Source organism: Atractosteus spatula, chromosome 16 (genome assembly GCF_055471065.1).
Source record: "Atractosteus spatula isolate fAtrSpa1 chromosome 16, fAtrSpa1.hap1, whole genome shotgun sequence".
In the NCBI taxonomy this organism is placed as follows: domain Eukaryota; kingdom Metazoa; phylum Chordata; class Actinopteri; order Semionotiformes; family Lepisosteidae; genus Atractosteus; species Atractosteus spatula.
In genome coordinates, this window is record NC_142721.1 from 6,415,755 (window position 1) to 6,443,500 (window position 27,746).

At 41.6% G+C, this 27,746-nt stretch overlaps 1 protein-coding gene across 2 annotated transcripts; it reads left to right on the forward strand.

Annotated features, from left to right (window-relative positions):
* Positions 1 to 12: 12 nt before the first annotated feature.
* Positions 13 to 27,312, forward strand: LOC148819451 (caprin-1-like). 2 transcript variants are annotated; one of them, XM_088934856.1, is made up of 19 exons: positions 13 to 65; positions 2,126 to 2,308; positions 9,044 to 9,106; positions 9,510 to 9,596; positions 10,425 to 10,663; positions 11,128 to 11,210; positions 12,100 to 12,246; positions 12,385 to 12,437; positions 12,759 to 12,842; positions 13,281 to 13,460; positions 13,809 to 13,917; positions 14,452 to 14,513; positions 14,789 to 14,899; positions 17,212 to 17,361; positions 18,757 to 18,910; positions 19,552 to 19,755; positions 20,162 to 20,268; positions 20,631 to 20,691; positions 23,584 to 27,312. In XM_088934856.1, the coding sequence occupies exons 2-19, from the start codon at positions 2,126 to 2,128 to the stop codon at positions 23,646 to 23,648; spliced, it is 2,142 nt and encodes a 713-aa protein (XP_088790982.1). In that variant the 5' UTR covers positions 13 to 65; the 3' UTR covers positions 23,649 to 27,312. The 2 variants fall into 2 exon arrangements, with proteins under 2 accessions (XP_088790982.1, XP_088790981.1); XM_088934855.1 differs by lacking the exon at positions 13 to 65 and adding an exon at positions 724 to 889.
* Positions 27,313 to 27,746: the final 434 nt, after the last annotated feature.

A 27,746-nucleotide genomic window follows, 5' to 3' on the forward strand; every position in this document is an offset into this window, starting at 1 on the left:
CTGCAGGAGCACTTTGGGTCCTTCTTTCTCCAGGCAGTGACTCTGACGGAGCAGAACTGAACGAGGTACAGAAAATGTGCTCACTTTTAAATGTGCCTGTTTTTAAAACAGCGCATATAATATAGGGCTATGATTGTGGCGATAGCATGGACAGGAGACATTCCAAAATAAATATGTATTTCTACCCAAAGTAGACGAATTAATTAAAACTCCGGCTCCACGCGTTCTTATATAACAGCAGTCAGCAATCGCTATGAATGTATTTTGTTACTGCAGTTAAGCCAGGTGATCAACTGCCCGTAGTGAAATGTCACGCTCTTCGAGAAAGACTACATGAAATAAGCACGACGTTTTTTTCGGTGTTCTTGAAATATAACATAAAGTTGCCTTACGATTTCTACCAATGTAACGTGACACAAACTGTCTGAAGAAGCAAAACTGCGTGTTTCCACAGAATAATGCAGGCATGTTAAAATGGAAATGCATAGGAAACAGGAGACGAGCCTGATTGCCTGTTCCGACACTATCGACAAAAAAACCTGCCTTGGAGCATTTTAGATTCAATTTAGAGATATGCGGGTAGGAAATTATTTGGAAATGTGCTCTAGGGGGTTGGAAAATGCCTGTGTCTTTTACTTTTGTTACATGAGGTTTGATACGTTTAACTCAAGTTCAGGCAGATCCTCAGGCAGCTATAACGGGGGCCCTTCCTCCATATAAAGTGTTGCCGCTCCGGTTGGTCTCCCTCAGTTGTCGGTGCGGCCGGCGGGGCGGATCCCAGAAGAAAAAAAAAATAAAATAAAAAGAAAGCAACATCATTACAGACTAAAACGATTTAACATTCAAAAGTCATTATTTATTCCCTTGTGGATAAATAGAAACTGAAAAGGTAAGCACTTCCGACGAAACTGAAGGGGAACGACGCGTTTTCGGCGGAAGGCGATTGTTTAAAACACAATGCGTAACCAACCACCGCAGTGGCTTCGCAATTTACAGGCAACTCGTGTGGGGGAAGAGGATTATACTGCCTGTCGTGTATGGATGATTTTGTAAGATGGTATTTCCTGGGACACTGGCACTGTTGGCTCTTGCTTCCGTTTCCAATGTAACGGCTGAAGTGAGCAGAAGAATGACCGAGAAGAAAAGGGAGGGGGTGGGGAGGGTAAGGTCTGCCTGCCTGCCTGCTGGAGTTTAGGGGCTGCAAATCGGAAGGTTTTACCACTTTAACGGGGCATCATTGAACGTAACCGGACGGAGAAATCTGGTCTTTCCACGACATGAACTAGCTGGGTGGGGGGGGGGTGATCTTTGTACAGAAAGTTACTGTTCGTGTTTTAGAGAGTTGGCCATTGATATTTTACAAAGTTTACAAAAAAAAAAGAGAAAAATAAGAACACGCACGCAGACCATAGCCAGCGATTTTCCCTCTGGCTGCTGCTGCTGCTGCTGTTTTATTGCTGAAATCTACAGTTTGGATGGTGGGGGTATTGTCGTGGATGATGGCTGCATTTTTAATCACGAGTTTCTGTTGACTTCTTTCTGGGGAGGGGGATTCAGTAGGTAGTTTGACTGATTTCAGCCGAAAGAAAACTGAGGGGCAAGAAGGTGATCTCGTTAGTTCAGCCCAGGTAGTTCTGACTGACGTCTTGGCAGTATGTGCCTTAATTGCTGCAGAGACATTGTTCCTCTAAATGAAGGCCTTTGTTTTGCTGTACTCTCTACCGACCCCTTCCGGTGAGAGAAGAGCAGTCGGGCTGCGGTCTGGAATGAAGCTACGGCTGTCAAGTGTGGGGTCCCAGCGCCCACTGGCCCGGGCAATCTATTTTCGGTTTTTAATTCGTCTCAAAACGGTTGCTGGATGATGGTAGAAACTTCCCAGGCTCTCGACGCTGTTGAACCGTCTCAGACACCGATGACAAGTCAACAGACCTCACTGCTGTCAAGTCACCCAAACACACTGATGGCTCAGCAGCGCTAAACCTCAAGTGCAGGATTTCCAAGTCTCCCTGCTGTTTTCCCAGATTAAGATATTGGCGTTGGAGTTGTAGGGTCTGCCCAATCTGACTGCATCACTGACCAGCTCTTTTTTTTTTTCTTGCTGTCCCCTTCATCCTTGCCTGCTCAGATGCCCTCAGCGACTATTGGCAACAGGACGGTGCAGTCCTCCAGTCCGGAGGTGGGGTCCGCTCCCGGTCCGCTGGGCCAGCTCTCCGGTCCCGGACAGTTCCAGTCCGGGGCTCAGACGGAGGCCATGAAGCAGGTGCTTGGTGTCATTGACAAGAAAGTCCGTAACCTGGAAAAGAAAAAGGTAAAGTCTCAGGTGGAGTCAGGACAGCCGTCACCTGGGAACCCCCACAGACTCCGGTGAAGTGGTCCTTGTTGAGGAAATGGCATTTGCAACAACATGTTTGCATATCACACAGTACTACCTAGGGGGGTTTGTGTTTCTGGGACCTGTAAGAGTTTTAACTCTTTCTGGGTGCTGGGTGCAAAGCACACAGCACTGCCTTGTGTGTGTTAACTAGTTTGAGACTCACTGATAGTGTTCTACTTTTTGCCCCATGGTAAGGGTATTTTAATAAGCGGGTGTAATCATTATCAGACTTTTAAGATAAAAAAACATTTGGTAAGGAAGGCACACAAACAAGAATGTTCAGACTTTACTGAATCTTATGCATCACTGCATTTATAGTAATGTCAATAAAATTTAAGAAATGCCAGGTATTTCTTTGCTGTCATGTCGATCCAACATTATTCATAACAGAAATGAGTAAAAACGGGGTGCGGGGTTAGACAGTGTGGGTTCATCCGTCTGATCTCTGATCTGTTTGTCAGTTTGTTACATTTTCCATTTGTCATCGGCAGCTGCAGTATAATTTGGTACTTAGCTGCAGGGATTTGACTTCTGGCTGGGGACTGAGGCGTTGAGTTAATGAACCTCACATCACTTCGCTGGACCATTAAAATAAGACATCCTTATGTTTTAGATGTCTTTACAGAGACGGGGTCCCCCCTGTTTCTCGCTATGCGATTACCCTTTTTTTCCTCCAGGAGTTCTAGGTAGTTTTCGCTTCGGTGGCTGTGTGGAATAGGTTGTATTACGACATTACCAGGGTTTTATGCATGTTTTCCGTTGTGCTTGCTTGTCCGAAAGTCCTGCCTGTTGCTGTAATTTATCGGGTGTAAAAAGAGCTGAAACTTCTAGAAGAGGTCGAGGCCAAGGTGCGGTCGGCGAGTATAACAATTTCAATTTGAAGAAACGTGAATCATAAGATGGATAAGTTGCGAAACATATTCGCCGGTGTGTACTGTGGAACAGGCCTTTGTCGCCTGAAGTGATCTGTTTTATTCGAAATTACATAACCAGACCGATGCGATCTGAAGATAAAATTGCACAGCTGCAATCAGAAACGATTCGTGTACGTTTTTAAAGTCTGGAAACGCGTCTTTTCTTTTTTTGGGGGGGTATTTTATTAAAATCGGCGACTCTCCTGAACGTTGGCACCATTATAATTAATCGGAATGTTTTTAGGAAGAAAAACTATTTGCGAGGCCTCTAAAATCCTGCCGTATTTTTCCTTTTGTTTCCTAGCAAGTTGGTTTGAGGTTGCGCGTTTCCGTATTCGAAAACAATTATTTTTTTATCAAAGAGAACGTGATGGTAATGTTGATTATCCCAACCCCCCCCCCGGTACCTGAAGTGGAGACGTATCGGGTCGTATTTTGGGGGGAGTTTGTTTACAAGCGCGACTCCCCGCGCCTCTGCTAGCCCGTGCACATGGGCTGAAAGCAACAACATGGCGGCCGGGTCAGCAGGCAGCGCTTGAGAACGGGACCGCAGAGCGATTCTGTGCGAAATACAAAACAGCAGAGAAACCGAATGGGGGAGGGGTGTTCTCCCCTCCCCGTTCATAGTCGAGCCGTGTTTTGCCTGAAACAGCGTGTTGAGTTAAACCATTACAGGATATACGTTCGTGTTAAGTTTGCGGTAGTCGACTTATCAGTGATTATTTATTCAGAAAGTATTGGTTTAGGTGCATTTTTTCCTCCTGTAGTAAACTGTTGCAAACACCTCCATTGGCCCCACTTGATTGCAGACATGTTGAAGTTCAAGGTCCCACCTCGGTTACAGAGTGAAAGTTTAATTTCTACCTAAATGCAGCTCAGGAGAGTGAGTTCGGTTACAGGTGGCCACCATATTGCAGACTGAGCCGTTAAAGAAACTTAATTTTCTGGTCTGTGACACCAGAAAAATAGCTTTTAATTGAGGAACATTGGAGACTGATTACCTTGTCTAATCAATATTCCAACTGAATTGGCTTGTCAAGGTTTAGACAAGGACCTTTTACATTTATTGATAAGTAGCTTTCTTTGCACCTCTGAATGAGCTCTTAACCTTTGGAAGAATAAAGGACAGTGGTCTTGAAGGTCTCCAAACTTTGTGTGTATTAACTGGTGTGTCTAAAGTCTGATGTATGCCCTGCAGTGAACTGGCATTCCCTGTCAAAGTTATAGTCCTGCCTTGAGCCCTGTATTTCCAGGGTATTCTCTGGGTTGCTGTGATCCTTTAATGAGCAGCTTTCTGATTATAGATAGCTTTGGAGAGCTGTGCACTGAATGGTATATCTTTAACACTAACATCTTGAACTGTGGTCCAAGAATATAGATCTGGAAAAACATTATCTTTTTTTTAGTTCATATCCATACTAATCCATTTCTTAATGTGTAGTCAGACTTGATTTGCATAGAACTCTTATCTTATGAGCTTTCTCTAGGAAAATAAGGGATTGTGGACTGACCATGTACAACAAAATAAGAAACTCGCCTTACTGTTAATGCAAACATTGTTTAGGTATGGGTAAGTGTTGAATACTGTAGGGAAATGTCTGTGCACATTTTCTATTGTTTTAGGTGGAAGATAGCCATATATCCCCATGAGATTATTTCAATCACAGTCTAGTTGTTTTTAAACCTTTTATGGACAGGTTGTTCCTACACAAGCGACAAAATAGAGAATTTTTGCTTTCTCCTAGCATCACGTCTGATATTTAAAGAGCAAGTTTAATATGTAATCATAATTGTTTTCATGATCACTTGAAATTACATGTGATATCTTTTACATTTTTGTTGAAACCCTGTGCCATATTAGACCTGTCATTGGGGGAAATAAGTCAACTTATTGTTCAGTGTTGATCTTCACCCGTAATTCTTTCTAACTCAGTGTATAATAGTAATTACAAGTTTGTATAAATTAAGGAGCAGCTGAGATTAGTGATATCTTAAGTATTAAATTATTCTTGTATAAAGGAAGCTTATATATAAAAAAAACTAGCCTGAAAAAGGTCTGCTTTATATTAGCAAGTTGATTGCTAATTACAGGTTAATAAAAACTAGAAATTGCTTATTCATTTGTTGAAAGTCTGTTTTGTTGATTTGACAAATGTTTTGTAGAATCCAGTGCTTGCATCTGAATTAGGATATATGCATTCTAAATCCACATTACCCATCATGACAGTTGAAGTGATCTTGAACTTTCAAAGCTTGAATGCAGACTTTTGGATTAGGGTTGGGACAATGATTAATGATTATTTTATTGGATTTAAAAACGGCAATCATTACAGTCCATTAAACCTTTGGTCAAACCAAAGAGCTCAACAAAACATCTCTATTGTTTTAATACTACGGGATGCATTTTAATATGCTGTTGGCTGTTACTTTTGTTTTTTCTCGCATTCTTTGCATGGCCTGTGCTGCTAGGAAGACTGGACTCCACCTCCCCCCCCCCCCCCTCGCAGAAACTTGTATCTTAGCAACCACTAATGTGTCGGATTGATATCTGTGCAGACCCTTGTCTAGTGATCATTTGGAACATGGATTGCTTTTAAAGGGACAGCTCTCAACCTATATAATGAATAGGTATGCATGTGATTAGATGTGAAATTTGTATTTGTTTTGATTTAGCACATATTGTACTGGATTGAAACCTATGGCAGGGCCTGTGTGCTTTCTAGATTCCCTTAGAGCAGAAAAACCTATTACTCCAATTAAGCCAGCCAACCATCTGATTTAGGTCATTAAGAGCAGGAGACACCATTAGTGGGGTACCTCAGGGACAAACCCTGGGACCACTGCACTTAAATTGTATGTGGTTTATTTTCTGTCATCAAAATCAGTCATGCTTGCAAATGTAACCAAAATAACCAGTTTAATTAGCAAACTGCATAGTCAAAGTTGAAGATTGGACAAGCATCTAGTAGGTGACCTAAAGTATGGAAGTGTGGTATTATATGAAGGTAACACAAACATTAACCATTGATGTAAAATGGAAGTCAATCTTCAGGAAGCTCCATATGGAAAGGACTTGGGTGTTTGTGGGCATGATTTCATTCTTCTGAACATTGAGGGGAAGCAATAAATACTTTTAATGAAAGTTTTTTTTTAATTATACAATGTCCCTGTTGTAGAATAGTGTAACTCCATGATTCATGATTAGTTCCCTGTACTGTCTAAAGAACTGGATCTTTTTTGTTTTTAACAGAGAAGACTACAAGGTTCTGGATTCAGGTTTCCAGAACATTGAGATGCATAAACTGTCGGCTTAATGGACTTTTTCAGAATCAGCACTGAATCACAAACAAGGGGGAGTTAAATGCAGAAACTGAATGAAAGTTTTCCCTAAGACTTGTGGAATTCCGGAATAAGCTGCTGAGTCATGTTGTTGAAAGAGCTGGTTAACATCCTCAGATGATGTAGCTGCCATCAACTAAATTAACTAGACATGCAGAATGACCAGCTCTTCTTTGTAATGGGTGCTATGAGTTGTGGGAAAGTGTACAGAAGTCTGAACCTTGCAGGACTGGAGTCAGATCACTCTTGAGAATAGGCTGAAGCCAAGACAGTGGGAGATCATGGGTGGAGGCTGGTGTTTCATTAGAAAGGAATCAATTTGTACAGCAAACGCAGTTGTGCAACATTGATATTCTGACTTTATTTGCAGTGCATATCCTTATTTGTACTTTATTGGAGGGCATAATCACTTTGTTTTGACAGTTTTTGCCGTAATATTAAAATAAAACTTGCAGGTTTTTACAACTCTAAAAGCATTGATCTGTATTTTTCTTTGTCAGGGCAGGTTATTTGTAAAGCAAGAGTATGCTTATTTAAGGGGACCCCCATTTCAGGTGTTTAGTAATAATAGGTGGCCGGTTGTGTAGCTATTTTTGATTCTGAACTTAAACCACAGATATGATGTATTTCGCTCACGGAATCGTCGCATTTTATTCATCAGATATCTTTCATTGATAGTTTGCAGATTTAATTCTTTTCTTTTTTGTAAAAACCTCAGATTTAGCCCATTGAAGCCTGTTTGGTGTGTTGTGTGCTGTTCTGTTTTAAGCTGTATGCTTTGCTTGATTTCAAAGTTGGACAGACCCTCTTGAAAAAGGTTCACACGTGATCATTGTGTAACTTCCGTTTTAGGTTACTGAAAATGTAGCTCCATAGTTGTGCCATAAAGAGCAACTCTTGGTGGAATGCAGATGTTTGAGTTCACCAACTCCATAAGGGCTTGTTGCAGTGGAAATATGGTAAAATAGTGACGCTGATGAGAGCAGATTGGATTGTAAAACTAGTCTGCAGCTGTAGGATGTAAGTGCATACCTGCAAGTGGAAATGACTTAGATCATCTGTTGAACTGGGAGGTTTTTCATTTTATCCCTAATTTTGAGTTTTATCTTGTTAGTCATAATGAACAGTAATCAAGTAATCGGTTTAAAAAAAATAAGTGAAATAGCCCATTGTGATACAATTACCCAGTTTAGAATAGCCAGTTGTGCATTTTGTGTATCTCTGCGTTCAGCTATGAAGCTTGCATAAGGGGGGAGAATTGAGGAAGTGCAGACAGACTCCTCTAACCCATCCACCGTCAAGCCACATGTCTTTTAATGTGCCAGCAAACCTTTCCCTGCCAACCTTATTCTGTCCCAGATAGTGCAGCAGTTTATCCTAGCTGCACAGGTAGACATCAAAGACACTTCTGTTCATGCCGACTGCGACCTGTATCGTCAGAAAAGGAAATTATTTCGTATTTTCAGTTCAGGAGCTCCTTACAAACACATTACAAAGAATTAGGGGTTTTGGTGCTGTTATTATACCATGGCTTTTATAGTTGTGCTAATAATGTATCAATCTGGTAAGCATTAGGCATGCGTAGTTGCCATGTTTTTAAATTTGCCTAGATTAAGTGCTGCTGCTTGGCCCCTTTCATAGGGGCAATTAATTGTTTATTGTGCTTAAAACTAACAGTTTGCTCTTTGAAGGAGCTCATGATAGTTTGTAATGTCATGAAGCACTGTAGTACATCCAGGACAGAGTCTTCACATTCTGTAAAAGTTTCTAGTTGCAGTGATTTTGCTCCTCTTTGCTGTAAACTGAGTTCATTTTAGCTTGCTATGTGATTAAAGACCTGTATTAAGTATGCTTTCTGGTGACATTTTTGTGGCATTTCTAAGGTAATATTCATGTAAGATTGTAAACTTTTATTTCATACAATCCTATTCCGCTGGTGTTGCCTGGACACCAGCCTAAAAAGTGAATTTTGAATTGTGCCTTGTGTTCCTAAATTGTTCCTAAAATTAGATGCACCACTACCTCTTCAAGTTTTGAGTTAAATGTTTTTACCTTAATCTGTAATTGCTCATTGTTGTTGTTAGATCAAGCTAATTTTAATAAAATTCATTACTTTTTAAGTATAGCATGTGTTTCCCAGTAATTTGATGGGTAAATTGTAACTGGCTTAATGTGTATTGAGTGTGCAGTGGGCAGGCAGATTTGTTACTTTTGATTAAAATGATATATAAAATATTTTGGAGTTTTAGGTAGGAATGGTGTTCAGATTAACATTTGGCTTTGGTCCGTCTCAGGGGAAAGGGTAACAGTTTGAAAATACAACTCATTCTCTTGGCTACACCAAAGGTACAATTGAGAGATTTGGCAGTTAATTTTTTTTTTACACTTTTGACATCTCGATGCGATTTCCCCACAGAGCAAACTTGATGACTATCAAGCAAAACTGAACAAAGGAGAACGCCTCAACCAGGACCAGCTGGTGAGTGGAGTCTACTGTGAATATTTGGGGTTTATGTAGATTTGAGACTCTTCAGTTCTTTCTAGGTCTTTGATCAAATCCTAAAGGCTTGGACTTGAGAGGAAAGCTCTGAATCTTATGTTTTGCATTCACCTATCCTTTTATGATACACGCATTTTTATATTTAGTTAACATCCTGATTTGTTCTGGTATGATCTCTTTCAAAGATGACCTTTCTTGCACTCAAAAGCATCTTTGTCTCGGTACTCCTTGCAAATTTGTGCTAAATAAAGGTTTATTGGTTCTTCCGTTCTCTCTTGATTATTTTGCCTTCATAGAGGATATCTGGTTCTAGTGAAGTATGACAGTTTTCCTGTAGAGGCCTCGTTGTTTGACTTTTTATTCCTTTTCTGTTGGTGTTTAGGAGGCAGTGTCGAAGTTCCAGGAGGTGGTAAACAACCTCGAGTTTGCCCGGGAACTGCAGAAGAGCTTTCTGGCTTTGGGACAAGATGTAAGCAGACAAGGTGTCAGGTTCACAGATGGCTGCTCCGTGCTTTTTTTTCCCTCCGTTTTCAGTAACGGCTGCACCAATTAATTCGGGCAGCTGTATTTGAAAATGGCAGGTACCCTGGAACCCCGAACTTTTCAAAGTTTCTCATTTGACTGAGCTGTCCTACAGCTGCATTTTTGGAAACCTGCCAACCGCAGGTGACTATTGCAGCCTGAATGACCCTGGGGACGTTCAAGCAATGTGGCGTCGGAGTCTGCCCAGTGGCTGGTAAAGGTTGCTCATATGCTGTGGTCTCTAGTATCTGAATTTCTAGAGATGTAACCAGCGGCGTGTTTTCATGGCCCTTCGGTACAGGGTTTCTAATCCCATTTTTTTCTGGGCTTCAAAGAGTTGTTCCCAAATTCATCGTTCCCATGCTCTTAAGAAAGTGAGAGGGGCTGGGAGCTTGAATAGGGAAGCAGTCCAGGGTGGTTTATCCGAAGTTAGAGTAGGGAGCTGCACCAGCATGCAAGCTGCAAAGGATTGATTAATGGTTAAAATAAAGAATGTTTCTGCAGTAAAGCCCTTTTTCCTTTTTTTTTGTATGGCACACCTACTTTTCCTTCTTTAAATGTACAGTTTATTAATTCCTTTACCTGGAAGGTGGTGTGCATTCATTTCTGTTAGTAGTACGTTCTGGCACCCCGCCGCAGGTTGGTGTATAGTGTACGGTGTTATGCCATGGTCTTCTAGCCTGGTGAGAAATGGAGAGGAAGAGGGTGCAGGACGTGTGCACAGGGGTTCCAGCCACAGCGCTGTGCGTGTAAGCCCTGTCTCTGGGCCCCGCAGATCCAGAAGGCGGTGAAGAAGGCGGCGCGGCGGGAGCAGCTCCAGAGGGAGGAGGCCGAGCAGAGGCGCCTCAGGGCGGTGCTGGAGCTCCAGTTCCTGCTGGACAAGCTGGGGGAGGAGAGCGTGCGCGGCGAGCTCGAGCAGGGCGCCGGCGGCCCCCCGCTGCTCAGCGGTGAGGAGCTCGCCGCCCTGGACGAGTTCTACAAGCTGGTGGGGCCGGAGCGCGACCAGAACATCAGGTGACAGAATCCTGTGGGGGAACCTGGTTATGTTTGCTTCCAGACGTGAAGTACTCAATTTCTTTAGTGTGATTTATTGAATCACAGAGAATACTAGGATTTATATATATTTATTTATATACATCATGATTAAGCTAATTTTGAGGTATAATGTAGTTAGTTGTTGGTAAATATCATTGTAATTATGGTATCTGAAATTCATTTGAAATGGTTGAGGTGTTTCCAGTGCAATCAGTATAGATGATGAGCTCGTTACAAAGATGTATACCACTTTTTTAAGAATCAATGTGCCTGAATGGTTTTCACACCTCTTCGGCCTGTCTGATAAATAGTGATGCTGCTTAAGAAGTATTAACCAGATTGTTGTGTGACCTAGGATGCCTCAGATGTGCTGAAGTCATGTGTAATACCCAAGATCTGGTTGGCCTTTACCTATTGTTTTGTGCAATGACTTGCTTTTGCAGGCTGTGTGAGCAGTATGAACATGCATCCCTGCACTTCTGGGAGTTGCTGGAGGCGAAGGACAAGCCTGTGGCAGGAACAACATGTAAGTTTACTCGTGGGGTCAGCCATTGAGGCCTTACTCTTCTGGCTTCCATAAATTGGTGGCCTTACAAAACAAATTTTCCTGTCCTTCTGGCGCATTGTTGTAGTTGTATTTGTCATGACTTTGGCTTTTCTCGTAAAATTTCTCTCATGGAAAGCCATTCAGCTGGGTCCCTCTATCTGGAGAAAATATGCTTCCTGAGTTCTGATCATTGCAGAGATGTTTTTGCCTTCATAAATGGGACTCTCTCACTGCTTGCATTGGGGAACCCTTTTACCAACTTGTCCATTCTAGCTTTATGCTTGATTTCTGGTCATTTAACATAATGACTGCACTTCTAGACCTTTTTCAGGGGTGGAGATGTTTTTTTATTTAAAGCCCTTGGTCCAGAGGGACAGAAACTGCAGCATTCTGTGCCTGTGCTGAACGCAGGCTGGCTCTCCTGAGTCAGCAGCTTGGCGGGCAGCCAGTTTCCTGCCTTCAGCAGCCAGCGCAGAGCCTGTGCTAAGAGAACTGCCTGTTGAGCACTCTCTGGAATTCTGTAGGCGACAGCAGCAGCACAGCTGTGGTGGTGGCCTTGCACATTCCTCCATGTTCACATTTGCAGTGAGCACCTTTATTCAGCAACTTAGCAGGCCGTCATTAAAATTTTTTTGGGGGAAAAAGACTGCAGGCAGTGGTAGTATGACATAACTTAATGCAATAGAGAGATCTGTTGTGGTAGCACCCAGGTTTGGGAAGAGAAGCCTTACAAAATACGGGACTTAGATGCTTACTTTTTACCTTTAGGCTTTTGTTAATCGGTGATGTACAGCTTCTGTGAGCATGACGTACATCTTTGTACATCAGTCAGCATATTAAGCACAGCGTTTGGTCTTGCTTCCCCCAGACAAAGCACTGAAAGAGACGCTGGACAAGGTTCTTCAGAGTGGGTATTTCGACAGAGCCCACAACCATCAGAACGGGGTGTGTGAAGAGGAGGAGCAGCCGCCAGCAGTGGAGGCCTTGGAGGTGGAGGAGCAGCCAGCAGAGCCAGGTAAGCTTTCATATTTGATGCTGTGTTAAACATATCCACTGAAGAAACGCAACGCCTCTTGATAAGTTGCTTCCCCCCCCCCCCCCCCCCCCCCAAGTAGAAGCATTGTGTGACAGTTGAAACTTTCTCCTCTTTCAGAAAGTGAGGTTACTGAGGATTACACTGAACCCAGTGAAGTGGAACCCACAGAAGTAAGTGCTGTTCTCATTGGCTACTTTCCCTCAACTGCTCTCTGATAATGCACTACTAAGCCTTTATTGAACTGTTCTTTTGAATGAAATTACCGTTTGTTTTGGAACCATTCAGACTGAGTGCAGTTTGCTTCTGTTTTTATGCACTTTAGCATGTGGAGTACCATGAATTTGAGAGAGGGCAATAGCCAGACTATTAACTTTTCAGAACATAAACCTTTTACCTTGTTAAAGACCAATTTACCAATCTCCCTGTGTTGAGGAAATGGACACTTCATGAGGGGGTGAGTTAACATGAGTTAATTAATTGTCCCTTTACAGTTTGTCAACAGACAGTACATTTCAGAGGCTCCATATAGCAGCAGTGACAAAGAACAAGGAGATGAATGGAGTTCGGAAACAGAGGTATGATGGCTAGAATGCTAACGGTGCCATTCATTACGGGTTCTGTATTCTTTTTAGCATTTCTGAGACGGAGGGAAGTTAAAACAATTTCAGTCTTGCTTACCTAAATTATCAGGTAGTCCAAAATTAGTTATACTTACAGAAATAGTTTATTACAGTTGTGACTGCATTCAGAAATACATTTGCTTTTTAAGCTCGTGTGTGTATACATGTACACATTTTGAACCTTGATAAGATTTATCCCTGATGATGATGATGATGAACACCCCAGGCAGATGTGCTGAAGGCAGTTTACACCGGCTCACATAGCTTTCATGTATTGTGACTTCAGCTGAAAGGAGACGGGACACTTTGACCTCCAGTCTTCAGCTGTCTAGCATTGCGGTAATGAGAGCAGAAAAATTGCAGTTTGGGTTTTACTCAATGTTTATTTTTTAGGTTGTTTGTGCCATTCAGCAGCAGCAGCAACAGCAGCAACAGCCTGTGCAGCCAGCACCTCCCACAGAGCCCCACACGCTAAACCCCGTTGCCCCCACGCCTCCTGCGGACCCTGTGGTCAGGAAGCAGCGGGTACAGGACCTCATGGCACAAATGCAGGGCCCCTACAACTTCATGCAAGTGAGGACTCGGCTTTTACCATTGCGTATATATACTGAGTATGGATTAAAAACATGCAGCTTATTGTCAGTGAATTCAGGAGACTGTTCAAACGTTAATCCTAGTGAAATGATCATATGTGAATATTACATATGTAATTTCCATGTTTTTAGGCATGGCTGGGTTTATAAGATTTGTTTTGGGGGGGGGCTGTAATTTCTTTGAGGATCACACTAGACCCTTTGGTTGAGCAACCCCCTCTTGAAGGTCTTAAAGCATGCAGAGAAGATGGAATAATGGATTTATGTGTCTGTATAGGATATAGCTTTAACAGATGTTGATCCTTTGCTTGGTGGTTGCTGTTCCCAGGATTCCATGCTGGAGTTTGATGGCCAGGCGATCGATCCAGCGATTGTGTCCGCACAGCCCATGAAGCCTGCTCAGAGTATGGAAATGCCACAGATGGTCTGTCCCCCAGGTAGATGGTTATGACGTGTTTTCCCCCATTGCCTGGAATTCTGTTCTGAGGTTTTTTTAATGCATTTCAGAGTGGTGGCTGCATCTTATTCTAAGTAGGACCATTTTATTTTGATAGTGCTAGACACTTTTGCTTAACTGAGTAATTAAAAACATTAATTTGGCTGAAGGTGTTTTGGTAAAGAAAGGGCCTTCAAGTTATAGTTGCAGTTCAGGTTTGTGAATTATATATGATAAATCCTTAATGGTGTAATGGTACTATTGATTTAGTTGACAGTATTCTATTGAATGACAAAATTACATGGGTAGAAATTTTGTGGTTCCACATGTACTCGTAGCTCTAGTTTAGAGATCTGTTAAGTGTAGTCTTCTAGCTTTGAAGAACATGAGAAAGTAGTAGCTTTGTACGCGAGAATATTTTGGGTGAATATTTCAATTCACTTACATTATTCGATTTCGTCTTGTAAGATTAAGGGTTCAAATCTAAATGTAGGATTACTTCTGGCTTATTTATACTGTTTATTTTTTTGTACAGTTCATGCTGAATCCAGATTGACACAACCTAACACGGTACCTGTACAGCCAGAAGCCACACAAGTAAGTTTAATCTTTTTACTTTCTAGGTTTAATGTGCATCTCAAATGTTTTTATAAATCCTTTGAATCTTTGTGTAAAATTAGCAAGTTTATGAAGTGGCAGGGCTTCCATTATAGCCAAGACCTTTGTTTCCAGCTCAGCATTGCACATTTCTTTGGGCTTTATTTATCCATCACTGAAGAATTGTAAGTTTTGTAAAGTAGAAGTAGGTGCTACACTGCCACATTGTTTGAAGAGTTTGCATCAAAGCACTTATTTTGACCCCTTATTCACAGGTCCCCCTGGTCTCCCCCACGCCTGAAGCTTTCTCTGCAACGCCGCCTCTGTATCAGCCATCACACACAACAGATCCCCGACCGCAGACGGAAAACATTGACCCGATCCAGGTGAGAACGTCTTCACGTGCCTTGTAGCCTGTGTCTGTTCAAATTAAGCACTTGAATTAACAATTTTAGCACCATTATCTAGTGGAGTGGAGTTCTTGGGTGGTAAGGTTCTAAGGTGCTTTTTAAAAACAGAATTTATCTGCAAATGCTCTTGAGTGGCTCAGCTGGCAAAGGTTATTATTGACCTATGTGACCCAGATGTTGCAAGCCTTAGTCTGGGTCACATCACTGGGGGACAGTGACCAGGATTTCCTCGACTGGTGCCTTGTTGCCAGTGCGCCACCGGTGGTGAAGGCGGGCTTGGTCGTCTGGGGCTTTCTTTGCTTTTGGAGTGGGGAGAAATGGCATCTCCTGTGACCTCCGAGGTGTTGGCAGGATACCACTTCTTCACTCCTCACCATCGGTCCTGTCGAACACTTGGGAGTTTACAGCAGGTCAATAGATGGATCGCTTGATGAGTGGTCAGATCTGGAGAGGGGGCTTTTCCACATTCTCCCCACGCAGAACAGGAGCTGTTGCTGTTAGCCGAGACCTAGAGAAACCATCTGCTATTCTAAATTTGTGAAAGATAAAGGGTATGGGCTGAATTTAAACCTTCAGAGGGATATCATGCATCTGGTCCTGAATAAGTTTTACTATGTAAGTGGATAGCGAACACAGGAAGTACAGGAGAACACAAGTTTTGGTTAAGGAATATGTTCTTTAGTTGGTACCAAGGTACTAAAGTTTCAGTGCACGTCTGTTGACTTAAACTAAACACATTGTATTAAGAAAGCAGTTCCCATCGGTGAGGGAGCGATTCACTTCTTAATGTGTGAAGGGAGATGCAAAGTTTGCTCTTCCCACAGATATGTTCAGGTCTTGGGCGAATGGAAAAAGTAAACCCTGTTGCAGTTCTAACAAGAGGACTGCAGGTAAAGTGGGTTATGGACCTGTGAGGGTGAGGAAAGGTGATTTTGTTATACCAGGGATGGTCCTGCATCACGTTCCCCCTGTAGTTCTGTTCAGCTTTGGAACAGAAAGGGTGCACAGAGCTGACTACAGGTGGCTGATGTGTATAGGTCTTCCGCCGCCACATGCCCAGTTAAAGGGGATCTGACACAATCAAGTGTCAGAGATGGGAAAACAATTGCATTGTATAATAATCCTATATATAGATTACTGGAAAATGTTTTGCTCAGAGCTGCAGAATGCATTTAATTAGGCACAATTTTTCAGATTTGAGGGATGTTTGATTCATGACATTGATAGGTTTTTGTTCAGATGTGACCTGGATATGCAAATGAATGAGACATTAGAAAAACAAAGCATTAAAATATGATGTTCTGCAGCTGCTTTGTTCACGCATTTCCACTGCCACGGGGTACGAAGGGGTGCTGTGTGGGGGTTGTGTCATTATGCACATCATGTACCTTCAGTAAACAAATTGCTCTGTCAAGAAAGTACAGTGTATAGATGCAGTCAGTGCTCTTTGTAATAAGCATGTATCATTTTATCAGATTTTGAATAACTCATTTATTTTTTGTTGTGATGTCTGTAAAACATTTCCACTAGAATACGGCCGATAGACTTTAATACTGGGCACTCCGTATGTTATGTGATTGTTTTAGTTGCATCAGACAGTTTAGTTTTTGCAAAGCAGTTTGTATAGGATTAGATTTTGTTATGCAAAATTAGAAAAAAATGACAGTCTTGTGTGTACATGCTTGCAGGAACTGGTTATGTTCCCTCTGTATTCTTCAATCAAGCCAAAATGTCTGTGCCTTCAACCGTAGAACAGTCCTAGACATTACCAATTGAGTTTCCTATTTTGCAGAGTTGCTCGGATAGATATGGTTGGTTGACCCCCCCCAGTTATAGCAGAGTTTTTAAATTTAAATATTTTAAACTTACATAGTAACTGAAATGTGTTAGGTTCAACAGCCATATACTACTGTAGACAGTAATACTTGTCAAGCTATTATAAGGTTTGGACTTAATAAGATCACTTTATTAGCCATATACAATTTTTTGCATTAGGTATTTGTCTTTTTGTATACCCCAGCTTGCTCTCCATGAGATACAGGCACACTGATGGGGAGAGAGGAGCTTGGGGTCAGAGCGCAGGGTCAGCCATTTATATGGCGCCTCTGGAGCAGCTGGGGTTAAGGGCCTTGCTCAGGGGCCCAACGCAGTAGGATACCTCTGCCGGCCACAGGATACGAACCCCACAGGCGCAGATCCTTGGCCACAGAGCCACCTCTCCGCCCCAGTGAAGCTGTGGGTGTTGTGTGGCGTGTTTGTATTGATTGGAGCTGTCGGTGACTCCCCAGGCCTCTATATCGTTGACGTCGGAGCAGCCCCCTGCCTCCTCCGCCTTGCCTGCAGTGTCCCAGCCCCAGGTGTTCCAGGCTGTGCCCAGCAAGCCACTCCACAGCAGCGGCATCAATGTCAACGCTGCCCCATTCCAGTCCATGCAGACGGTAAGGAAGCTCTCTGCTTTAGCAGGCATCCCATTCCACCCTCTTCTGCAATGTGCTGACCTTGGTGTGGTCAGCTTGAAATGTTATTAGTTTCATCTGTTTTAATGTCAACGGGTTCAAGGTTTTTTTCACCCCTTATGTACAACTTTTAAATTGTTTTTAGGATAGTGACAGAATAACCTGGGCTTGTTGACAAGGTAAGGTTTCATCTACAGTAGTAGTCCTAGTTCCAGATCCTGCATTCGGATTCCATAGGTTTCCACAGGAATTCATTACCCTCATAGTTCAGGTATGATGCCTAAGCACACTGAATGGGTTTAGCTTTGAACTGTTTTGACTTCACAGCATAACTTAGTTAGGTTTTCTTACTCCCCCCGCCCCCCCCACTGATGGCACATAAATGCCTAAATCTGACACAAGGTTGATCTGTTCTAAGCCTTAAGCTATATCTGTGGTGAATGAATCATTCACTGTGGATGTATGAAATGATTAAGCTGGCCATGTCCCTGGATGACTTCAGCTGCTGATGTGCAATACTGCATGACCGCTTGCCAGGCTAACACTGGGCTTTGTTTTTGGTCTTGTTTAAAAAGCCTAAATCGTGGTTTCCTGCTGATTTGCTTTAATTGGGCTTTTAAAATTTGAAGCTCTTTTTAATTTATTTTCAGAATCGCGTTTTAATATTGCTTATACATTAACTAGTCTCTCACCGGACCAAGTTTGGAAAGGCCAGTGTTAATCATTGTTTGGCTGGTCCAGCTTCACCTTTAATAATGTGGCACTACACTGGGAGGATAACTTGTGTTCATAAAATTTCTAGTTCAGAAAAATCCTCTTATTGATAGAAATTTGAAACTAAAACTGAATATTTGTCATTCTTCTGTGAAGACCTAATGGTGCATTAAGTAAAAAGTGAAACTCAAAGGCCTGATGAAGTTGCAGATTGACGCTATGCAGGGAAATAAGGACCTGTAGATGTTTCTCTACCACACCAGCCTGGAAGTCATTTGTGAACCTGAAGCCTGAACCAGCTCTGTCGTTCTGAAGGCACTCAGCACATTTCAGGAGTAACTTTCACAGAAAGCTGGGAGGGCCTGGCCCTAGTAACACCCAGCTTACTCCAGCAGTGCTCTGCCAGTTACACCGTGCCGTGTAATCATGGTCCCAGGTGTAAGGTGATAAGCTCATCCTGTACTCTTAGAAATGGCCTTTCACTGGTTGACCCATTCTCCCAGCTCCTAGAGGCAAGTCAATTTTACATTGTATATTTTATGTGGCTTGTAGATATTTACCCTTTTGGGATCATAGATTTATAAACAGAGGCCTGCTTAAGTACCATGCGGTTTGATCTTCAAGAACAATAACCGTGATGTTGCTTGTGCTTTGCTTTCCCAGGTTTTCAATTTGAATGCCCCCGTTCCTCCTGCCAATGAGACGGAGGCCTTGAAGCAGCCAAGCCAGTACCAGACAAGCTACAGCCAGAGCTTCAGCAGCCAGACGCAGCACCAGGTGGAGCAGCCTGAGCTACAGCAGGAGCAGCTGCAGTCTGGTGAGGGCAGGGAGAGGGCTGTTGGCAGGGTCTTGTACTTGTGACGTCACGGCTAAAAGTAGGGAGGGCCCAGCTAAGCCCCTTGGGACCTCTGAAGAGCAACTTTGAAACCTGCTAGCTAGGATTCCACTGTTTGCCATCTGTTACACCAGTGTGCTGTTCTTGGAAACATGGAAAACTTTTTTGGCTTGACTAATGGAGCTCTGATGCATTTATCTTTTCCATGTTGGGGTGAATATTTTTCGAAGGTCCAGCAGACATCCAGATTTGTTTTTAGTTTTAAAATAAAAGAAACGAACAAAAGTAAATGCCCTCTTATAAAGAGCTTAAAGTCTGTAGGTTTACTTTTATATTCAGTTGTAATTTAATTTTGATTAGTATGACTTTTTTCACTCCAGACCAAAATAATGATTGTTTTGGGTTGGAGAGGGTTGCTGTGGTGATTACAATTCCCCCAGCCCCCCCCCCCCACTGTTAACATCTTTTTGTGGGTCTTAAGATATACTATATTTGCACTAGATTGCCATTTTCTAGACCAGTTTTTAATCTCAAATCTCAAAAATGGCTGTAGTGTTCCGTTTTATTTTTTTTGCCGACTGAAGAATGGGAAGGTGCTAATTAGATGTACTGTTGTTGTCTAGTTGTTGGCGCTTTCCACACCCAAGACCAAACCATCCCGACCACAGCAGGTCACCAGCAGCTGTCCCAGCAGCCTCCGCAGCAGGGCAGTGGCTTCGCCCGACCCGGCCAGTCCTTCTACAACAGTAGGGCCATGTCTCGTGGGGGACCCAGGAACTCGCGTGGCATGATCAATGGCTACCGTGGACCCTCCAATGGCTTCAGAGGTGCTTGAGCTATCACTTACGCAATTAAAACTTTACACCAACCCTGGCAAACGTCCTTATAGGCCGTGCGGTCCTGGATTAGAACAGGCTTCCTTTTCTTGCTTTTGAATGGGTACTATTGATTCTATGCATATCTAACTTAACATGGGATCCAGTAAAAGGAATGTTGTTGGATCTTTTGCAGCTGATTTAGCCAGTGGGAATGGCTTTAATGACTGGAGTACTGTTTGTGTTTGATAATTGATCGGTCTTTCTCCATTAAAGGAGTTTATCCTCACTGAAATGTCTAGAATCCTGATCCATGAATCTTTCATCTTGATCCGACACGGGCAGTGTAAGATCTCTGTACCAGGAAGGTATTAACAGTTGAGCGGTTTGTGTGATACTGTCAATCTGTTGCATCCAGGTGGCTACGAAGGTTACCGCCCCTCTTTCTCCAACACTCCAAACAGTGGCTATGGACAGTCGCAGTTCAGCACGCCTCGCGACTACTCCAACAGCAGCTATCAGCGGGTAACGAGAGACTCCGTCTTCTGCTTCAGCGGTCACCTCTAGTTAGAGAGTGAAAACGTTATTTCTGTGCAGTGATTATCGTCTTGACGTAATACACTTTTGAGTTACAGCAAAAAAAAACATTTTGACCTTTTGAAATTCTAAATTTCTGTGGAAATTGTGGTTGATGGGGCTTTATGGGGTTTTATTAAGTTTTTCAAAAGCATTTTAAACCAGTTCTTGGTTTCTGGTTATGGTCTTTAACAGATGCCCTTTTCAGTTCATTATTGGTTCCAGTGTACAAAGTGGTTTTGTTCAGATGATGTGCAGAACGTGCAGCCCATGAAGGAATGTGTGTGACTGCTTTTCTCTTGTCTTCTCAGGATGGGTACCAACAGAACTACAAGCGTGGAGCCGGCCAGGGGCCTCGAGGTTGCTCTCGAGGTAATGCTCAAGTGATGCGTTCCTAAAGGCTTTCGGACTGGAAAACTTAGGCCACACTAAACATTAAAATGAGAATGCGGTTTCCCCTGCCCACTTTCTTTTTTTTTTTAAACTCATCAGTGGTATAAACCTTTTTTTTTGGCTGTTTAATCAGAGTTGAGCCTGCTTTGATTACATTTAAAAACTATCGTAACGTTTTAATGAGGTTAAGCTTGCGCCAAGCATCTGAACATCTCTTTTGCATAAAGAAATTAAGCAAGCCTGTTTTAAAAAGGATATTCCTGTACACTTGAAAGATTTTCATTAATTTATTTTTTTGTAAAAAAAGTAAATCGCAAAAAAAACTGCCACTGCTGGTCCAAACCCTGGGAGTATTTCACCTCCTCTTGGTTATTGCCAATTCGTTTATTTTTTTCATTACATTTTAAAGAGACTCCCACAGGTTACTCAGTTTGTAAATTGATGTTGCTTCTTGAGAGAAAGTTTCAATAAAGATGTGTTGCATTACCTGCTGTCTGCTGCTCAGTTTCTTTTCATTGTCCCTGTTCCTCACTTTTTTGGGGCTCTGTGTGTGCTGGAATTTGCAGCAAAGTCATGCGCCTATTTTTATGTTGCTCGGGCACTCCATTCACTCAGTACAGAGCCTGGGAATGCCTGAGGTTTTCTACTAACCATTGTTTTGAGGTGCAGGACTTTACTGGAATTAAAGGTGTCTTTTGCTTTCCTGTTTTTCTTCTGTTCAGTTGCTCTGGCCTGCATTACAGCAAGCTGCATTTACAATAAGGTGTGTGAGAAAGGAGCTGAATCTTTTGCCTGAGGATTGTCAGTGTAATTTATTAGTTATTTTTTGTTTAGTGATTACTCTCACCTCTGATGGGACAAAGGCTTTTATCGTAGCCCTTATATTTTCCTGTATGTAGAATTTCTCATTCTTTTCCTTGGGCAACAGATTTGGACACCCTCTCCAGCCAGTACACATTGTCACAGCTTTTGCCTGCAGGGAAGAATAATTCAAATGGAAAATGTTACCTTTTTGATTTCTTTTCAAACTTTTGCATCTCCAATTGTAAAATATTTCCATACCAGGATTGTCCAAAACAGAATTTTTAACACTTAAACACTCAGTTACATATTCCTACCTTTGACAATTTTCTCAAGTAGCTCCCTATCTCATCCAATACATCTTCATAATACTTTAACTAAATGGCACAAACTTTTTATTTTGTGCTAAGAGGAACAAGTAATTGGACCTTCTCCTATTTGAAACTCAAAAGCAATGTGCGCTGGAGAAGTTGATCTATCCATTTTAGGAAGAGATGGGTTGCAACACTGAAATAAGGACTATATTGAGGAACATTTACATTGTGCATTAGTATTGAAAGTAATTTTATAATTGGAATTCTAGTGGCCAATTGCCATTTCATTTTTCACTATTGTGTATAATATGGTTTAATTCTAATCTCCCTTTTCTTGATTTATATTTGGGGTATTTCAGTAACCTGGGACAAGGGCGTTGTCTGGGAAATGCAATTAAAGTATCGGCTACCAGCAAGTAAATTTACAGCTTTAACTTACACTGGCATGTCTGCTTTGGCTTATTTTCCAGATGCTTTCTGTTGCAAACATTGTTGCAAGTTTAGTGCCATGTTAGACTGTATTGGAATTGAAGATGTAGATGACCTGTAATTTTGTTCATCTTAATTTAAAGGTGTCCTTGACACTGGTTCTTGATCATCTCCCATTCTTTAAGGCATGAGTGGTTTACTTGGAAACGTTTTCCATGTTGGAGAAAAATCTACAACTAGTGCTTCAGGAAGTGCATTATGATTGGAATTGGTACTGAAAGCTTAGTTCAATTTGGCTCAAATAAAAGCAGATTCAAAAAGTCTCTTCACAGTTTCCCACATAGAAGGCTTTTCTTAGACCACAGTCTTGGCCATTTTTCTTACTTTTTAAAGGATAAAGGCACCTTGCTGGGTTATCCACATGCTGGTTTCCTTGCACTCTCCAGCACATGTGGATCATTACCGCGCTTATGCTTGTCCAATGTACTATGAAATGTGCCCATCGTAATTCTTTATAATCATTTCACAAAACAGTGTCCTATTTGACAAACTGCAATCAATAAGCTTTAAGCACTCCCTTTTTCTTCAGAAATGGACAATTGTATGTAGCCAGCAGGACAAGCCACAACCACCTTTTACCTTGTGCCACCGAAGTACAAAACTCCTTGTGACCCCTGTCTGAGAATTTGCTAACCTCACTGGTCAGAGGGGGATTTTTAAGAGTCCTCACTTTAAGATGCAAGTAAAGCAGTATCTTCTTTTGTGGAAGATAAAATCCCTACATTTTGAAGCACTCTGCTGTTCTGGAAGACTATTTGCCAAAGGCTTCTGTGTAGGTACGACTGTACATTCTAAGACAATTTTCATTCTCCGAGTTTTTCATTTCTCTTGTTAAAGCTTTTTTTCTCTGTAGTTTATACCCTTCATTTTATCGTTCAGGAAGGTCTTCACTGCCCAGACAGAAGGGATGCAAATGTAGTGTTTAACCCCCACTGGGGAAGAGAACTACTGAATTTTTGTTAGGTCTCTTATATAAGACTGTCCTTTGTGATTAATTTAATATAATTCAATTGAGGAATTCCCTTTATTGAGTTAGTCGTGCTCTTCACATTTTTTGGTTTTAAACTTATTCTTCAGTGTATTTCATGAGCTCACTAGATCAACAGACTCAATAGAAGCTCTGGAAAGGAATCCTTTCCTGTGACATGAATGAAATACCGCACGTCTGGTTATGTGCATGTGACGTCCATTTAGTCTGCAAAGCACCTTTGAAAGGAAGTGTGTGGTGGGGCTCCAGGGTTAATGTTGTGTTTTTTGTGGTTTGCAGGTCGTGGGGGACCATACAGGCCTGGAAGAGGGATTCCCCACATGACGGCTCAACAGGCTAATTAACACGGACTTCGCTGTCGGTATCTGAAACCTTGTAACACCTACTCTCCTCCCAACACAGGACGCACCCCTTCCTATCTCGGTTCTTCAGATCCCATGAACATCTGGTCACTGGTGCAGACCTAACCGTGCTCTTTACGAGTCATTCACCCACTATGTGGGAGGAAGGATCACTGGCGTCTGCAGAGCAACATCCCCACAGGATCTTTCTGTAAAACCCAAAGTTGTCCCTCAATCCTTCGTTGTTATGACAAAAATGAACAGGAAACATTTTGTGCCTTTATCATTAAAATGATTTGTAGATGATCGCAGATTGTCCAGAAATGTGAAAATGGTTAAGAAGGACACTCTTTTACTGTAGATTCAAATAAGCCCTTGAATCCCCAGACTTCCTGGAACTGGAAGCCTTGTCACGTTGTTTTCACATGACAGCTCTGTCAACCCGTCATGCAGGCACTGCTGATAAACTCATTTACAGTACAGAAATTACGAGTTTGTATATTGGTATGCAACAAATTTGCAAAACAGACAGCCAAGCATGGACGTAGCTCATATGGTACCAATAAGGTGCATGGGCCATGAAGATCACAGAAAAAACGCATGGCAAACTACAACCCTAAGGAGCACATCTGAACTTCATGGTAACTTTTCCCTTCAAGCTGCTGCTAGACTGCACATTCTATGTATATAATGGAAACCTGCATATCTTGGAACAGGATAGGGGGTGTCGACATATAAATTAATTAGCATTTACAGTACCAAGCTAATTAGGAATCCCAAGTAGTCTGAATATTATACCAAACTCTGATTTCTTCTGTGGTCTCAACCAGCCTCATTTCTCTGGTTCTAAATCCCAATGTTTTTTTTCTTCACTATGGCAGTGTCTCAAGGCAGACTGGTCAAAGTTGGTGAGAGATGGGAGAGTGGAAAGCAATCGTTAACCTTATAAAGAGCTTACCATTTGTATGCAATTGCAGTAAAGTGGACCAGATAGAACCTGGAGCTTGTTCTGCTGTTGTAAAGCTTTTCTTTTCAAGGCAAGTCATTAAAAAGTTAAAGCCCAAGTCTTGCCTAGTATTAAGAGTCAGATCAGATATCTTAGGATGAATGAACTTCCTATAGTTGGCGGGCATTTGACACTGGAATTGCATAACACTGTTGCTTTCTCCACCTTTTTTTGTAGTAGCGTTTCGTGTTAATCAGACGAAGACACATCTCACTCATATGATGTGCTTAATTGGTACACTGACTCTCCAGTATTGAGTAGGCGCCCACTGAACATCACCACTTTACTGATGGCATAATGTGGCTGTGGACAAATGTGAATGTGGTTGAATTGTTGAAAGGCTTGAAGCAGGTGGGGAAAAGTATTTGTAGGCTCCACTGCACACTGCCATACCTTGTATATTATAGTTTTTACATTCTCAAAGTTTTGTGCTCCCTCTTGGATGTTGGATAGTGCAAATAATTTAATTTACTCCAAGTATTGTCTCCTTTAGTGCTTTTTTGTGGCTTCTTGACAGTTTGGCACATTGCATGACAGCACACTTTTGTTATAACATAAATGCATTTCATTGATTTAAGTCTTATGTCTTATTCAGTTTATCAGGCTAGTGTTTCTTCAGCTTATTAAAACCTTTGCCTCTGCTTTTCTCAGGTGTCAATGCACTGTCAGGTCCTGAATTCCTTGCTACAGTACTGTTATTTAGATAAGACATGAGCTGGAAGGAGGACCTATCATGAATTTTCCTTCTATGTACTGTATTTAACAATGAAAGAACCCTCCTGTCTTTTAGATCCTAATTTGTTTTGCAGTATAAAAGGGAACAAAATTAAATGTAGCCATTATAGTGCTTCTGTTGCTCACATACATCTGTTTGCCTGTGGGAACAGCACTTGGAGAGTGGAAAGGGTTTCTAGGTACTTGAATTATGAAGGAAATATTTTCTTTCCCAACAAAGCTGACAGAAACTCTTGAAAAAACCTACATAGTGTCTAATGCTGTTTGCCACTAGATATTTATGCTGTACCCTGTAAGTAGTATGGCAGAATAAATGAGAAAATGTGAACATCATTCTGTAAATAAAGCCTTGAAGATGTGCCTGTCATGGATCATTTGGGCTATAGGGGCCCCTTGTGACTTCATGGAAATTGCAAAGTGTTTACACAAAGGACTGCTAATGCAGAACAAAACCACCTGTAAATTTTAGTAAAAAAAACTGTGTCCCTTACAATTTACATGTTTTTTTTTCCCAATAGAACATGTAGTAACTTTTGATTTGGACATTTTAGCACTATATACACAGTTACTATAACCTGAATAGCCATAGTAAAAGAAAAAAAAACTTACATTGAGCTTTTTTTATGAGTGTGTGTGCAGTTCTGAATGTGACACATTTGCCACTTACAGCCAAGAATGATCCCTGTACAAATAAATGCCATGCTTATGGGAAGTGTATGGTTTTCCCATCAGCCCTCTGTATCTGTAAGCCTCTTGTGTTGGTCCAACTGGTTTGTAGGCTGAGTTGTCAACTGCTAACTGTGCGTTCAATTCCTGCACCCAGTGGCAGGCATTTCAGAGACTCCTTGCTCCACCTGCCTCCAGAAAAGTAAGATTACAAACTGGACCACAGACAACTTCTGTCACAGCACATTCTCAGTGACTTGATCTACAGTCATACTACCAAGTATACTTGCTCAAAATTAAATTGACCAATTCATAGACTATAGGACAGCTGTTTGGTTTCTCTTCTTTCACATGGTGAAAATAAGTCTTGGGTCATTAAGCATTTTTTATGAAGTGTAGGACTGCTTGAATTTGTAGAATACTGGTACAATGTAAATTATATTTGGGTTGAAAAATTATGGAGGAATATTGTTTTTAATTCAGCTGCACTTTTTTGATTGATCTGTTGAAAGACTGAACATTTAATATGATTTTCTGAGAATAGTGATAGAAATGCAATATACAATATAAGAGTGTGCACACTCTGATACATTACAGCTAATCTACCAGTTCAAGCAAGCATCTTCAGACTCTTAACTGAACCCATTTCTTTTGGGATGAGAGGTCAGAAACCTGTACTAGAGATTTTCAACATAATTTCAATACATTTTCTGGCTTTAGATCTTTCCACGCTCATTTAATGTAATAAACGATGCTGTTTATGTTTTGATGTACTTTGAAATGTGGACCGTAATGAACTCCATCTTTTTGGCTCTAGGAGGTGTTTTAATTGAGTTGATAAGGGTAGAGTTCAGCTTTCAATCTTTCAGTCAGTATACTATATGATACTGTATTGATTCGCCTTATGTAATTGGCCGATTCTAATAATTTAATAATTAAACCTTTTAGGTCTACTTACATGGAGCTTGGCCTTCAGTGTCAAGGGCCTATTTTTAAGTGTGGTTGTAGTGTACTGAGAATACCACTGATCCATTCAGACATTTCCTTGCAGTGCAGTTACTCTATTGTATACTGTATACTGAAGAGTGTGAGCTGCGGTACTTTTTAAATTAAAAATCTGTAAATGCCAGTTTCAGTGGTTTTGATTTGGTCAAGTCAGCTTAATTTTGAATTGCCTGGTATACTGGTGGCATTGTGATGTAGACCAAAAACATCTGTAGAGTCCTGTGGTGGAAAAAAATAAAAGGTGTTTTTATAAAACATGTGCGTTCTTCTCAATTTTTCATTGAAAAATTCAGTTTAGCAGGTTTGATGTCATGGCATGTATTTTAACTGCAGAAGCACATTTCATACCTTTTTTTTCATAGTAGTTAAGTATCTTATAAATCACAAATATAAAAACATTAAATGATACAGATACAAACTCCTAGCTTATTTGGTGGCTTGTGGATCCATATAACCATTTCTTCTGTCAAATCCTGGGTTCGGTCAGGGCTTTAGGCGTTCATATAAAGGAAAACGGAGCTTTCATTGGCCGATTATCAAACTTGATTGGGAACCCAAAATATAGAAGAGATTAGAAAAAGACAAAAAATAACGGACACCGTGAGCCTGCATTCTCTCCTCAACCGTCCGCACCACACTTTCCCCTGGGTCAGAGATTATATAAAACGTCTCACGCTAAACAAACTACC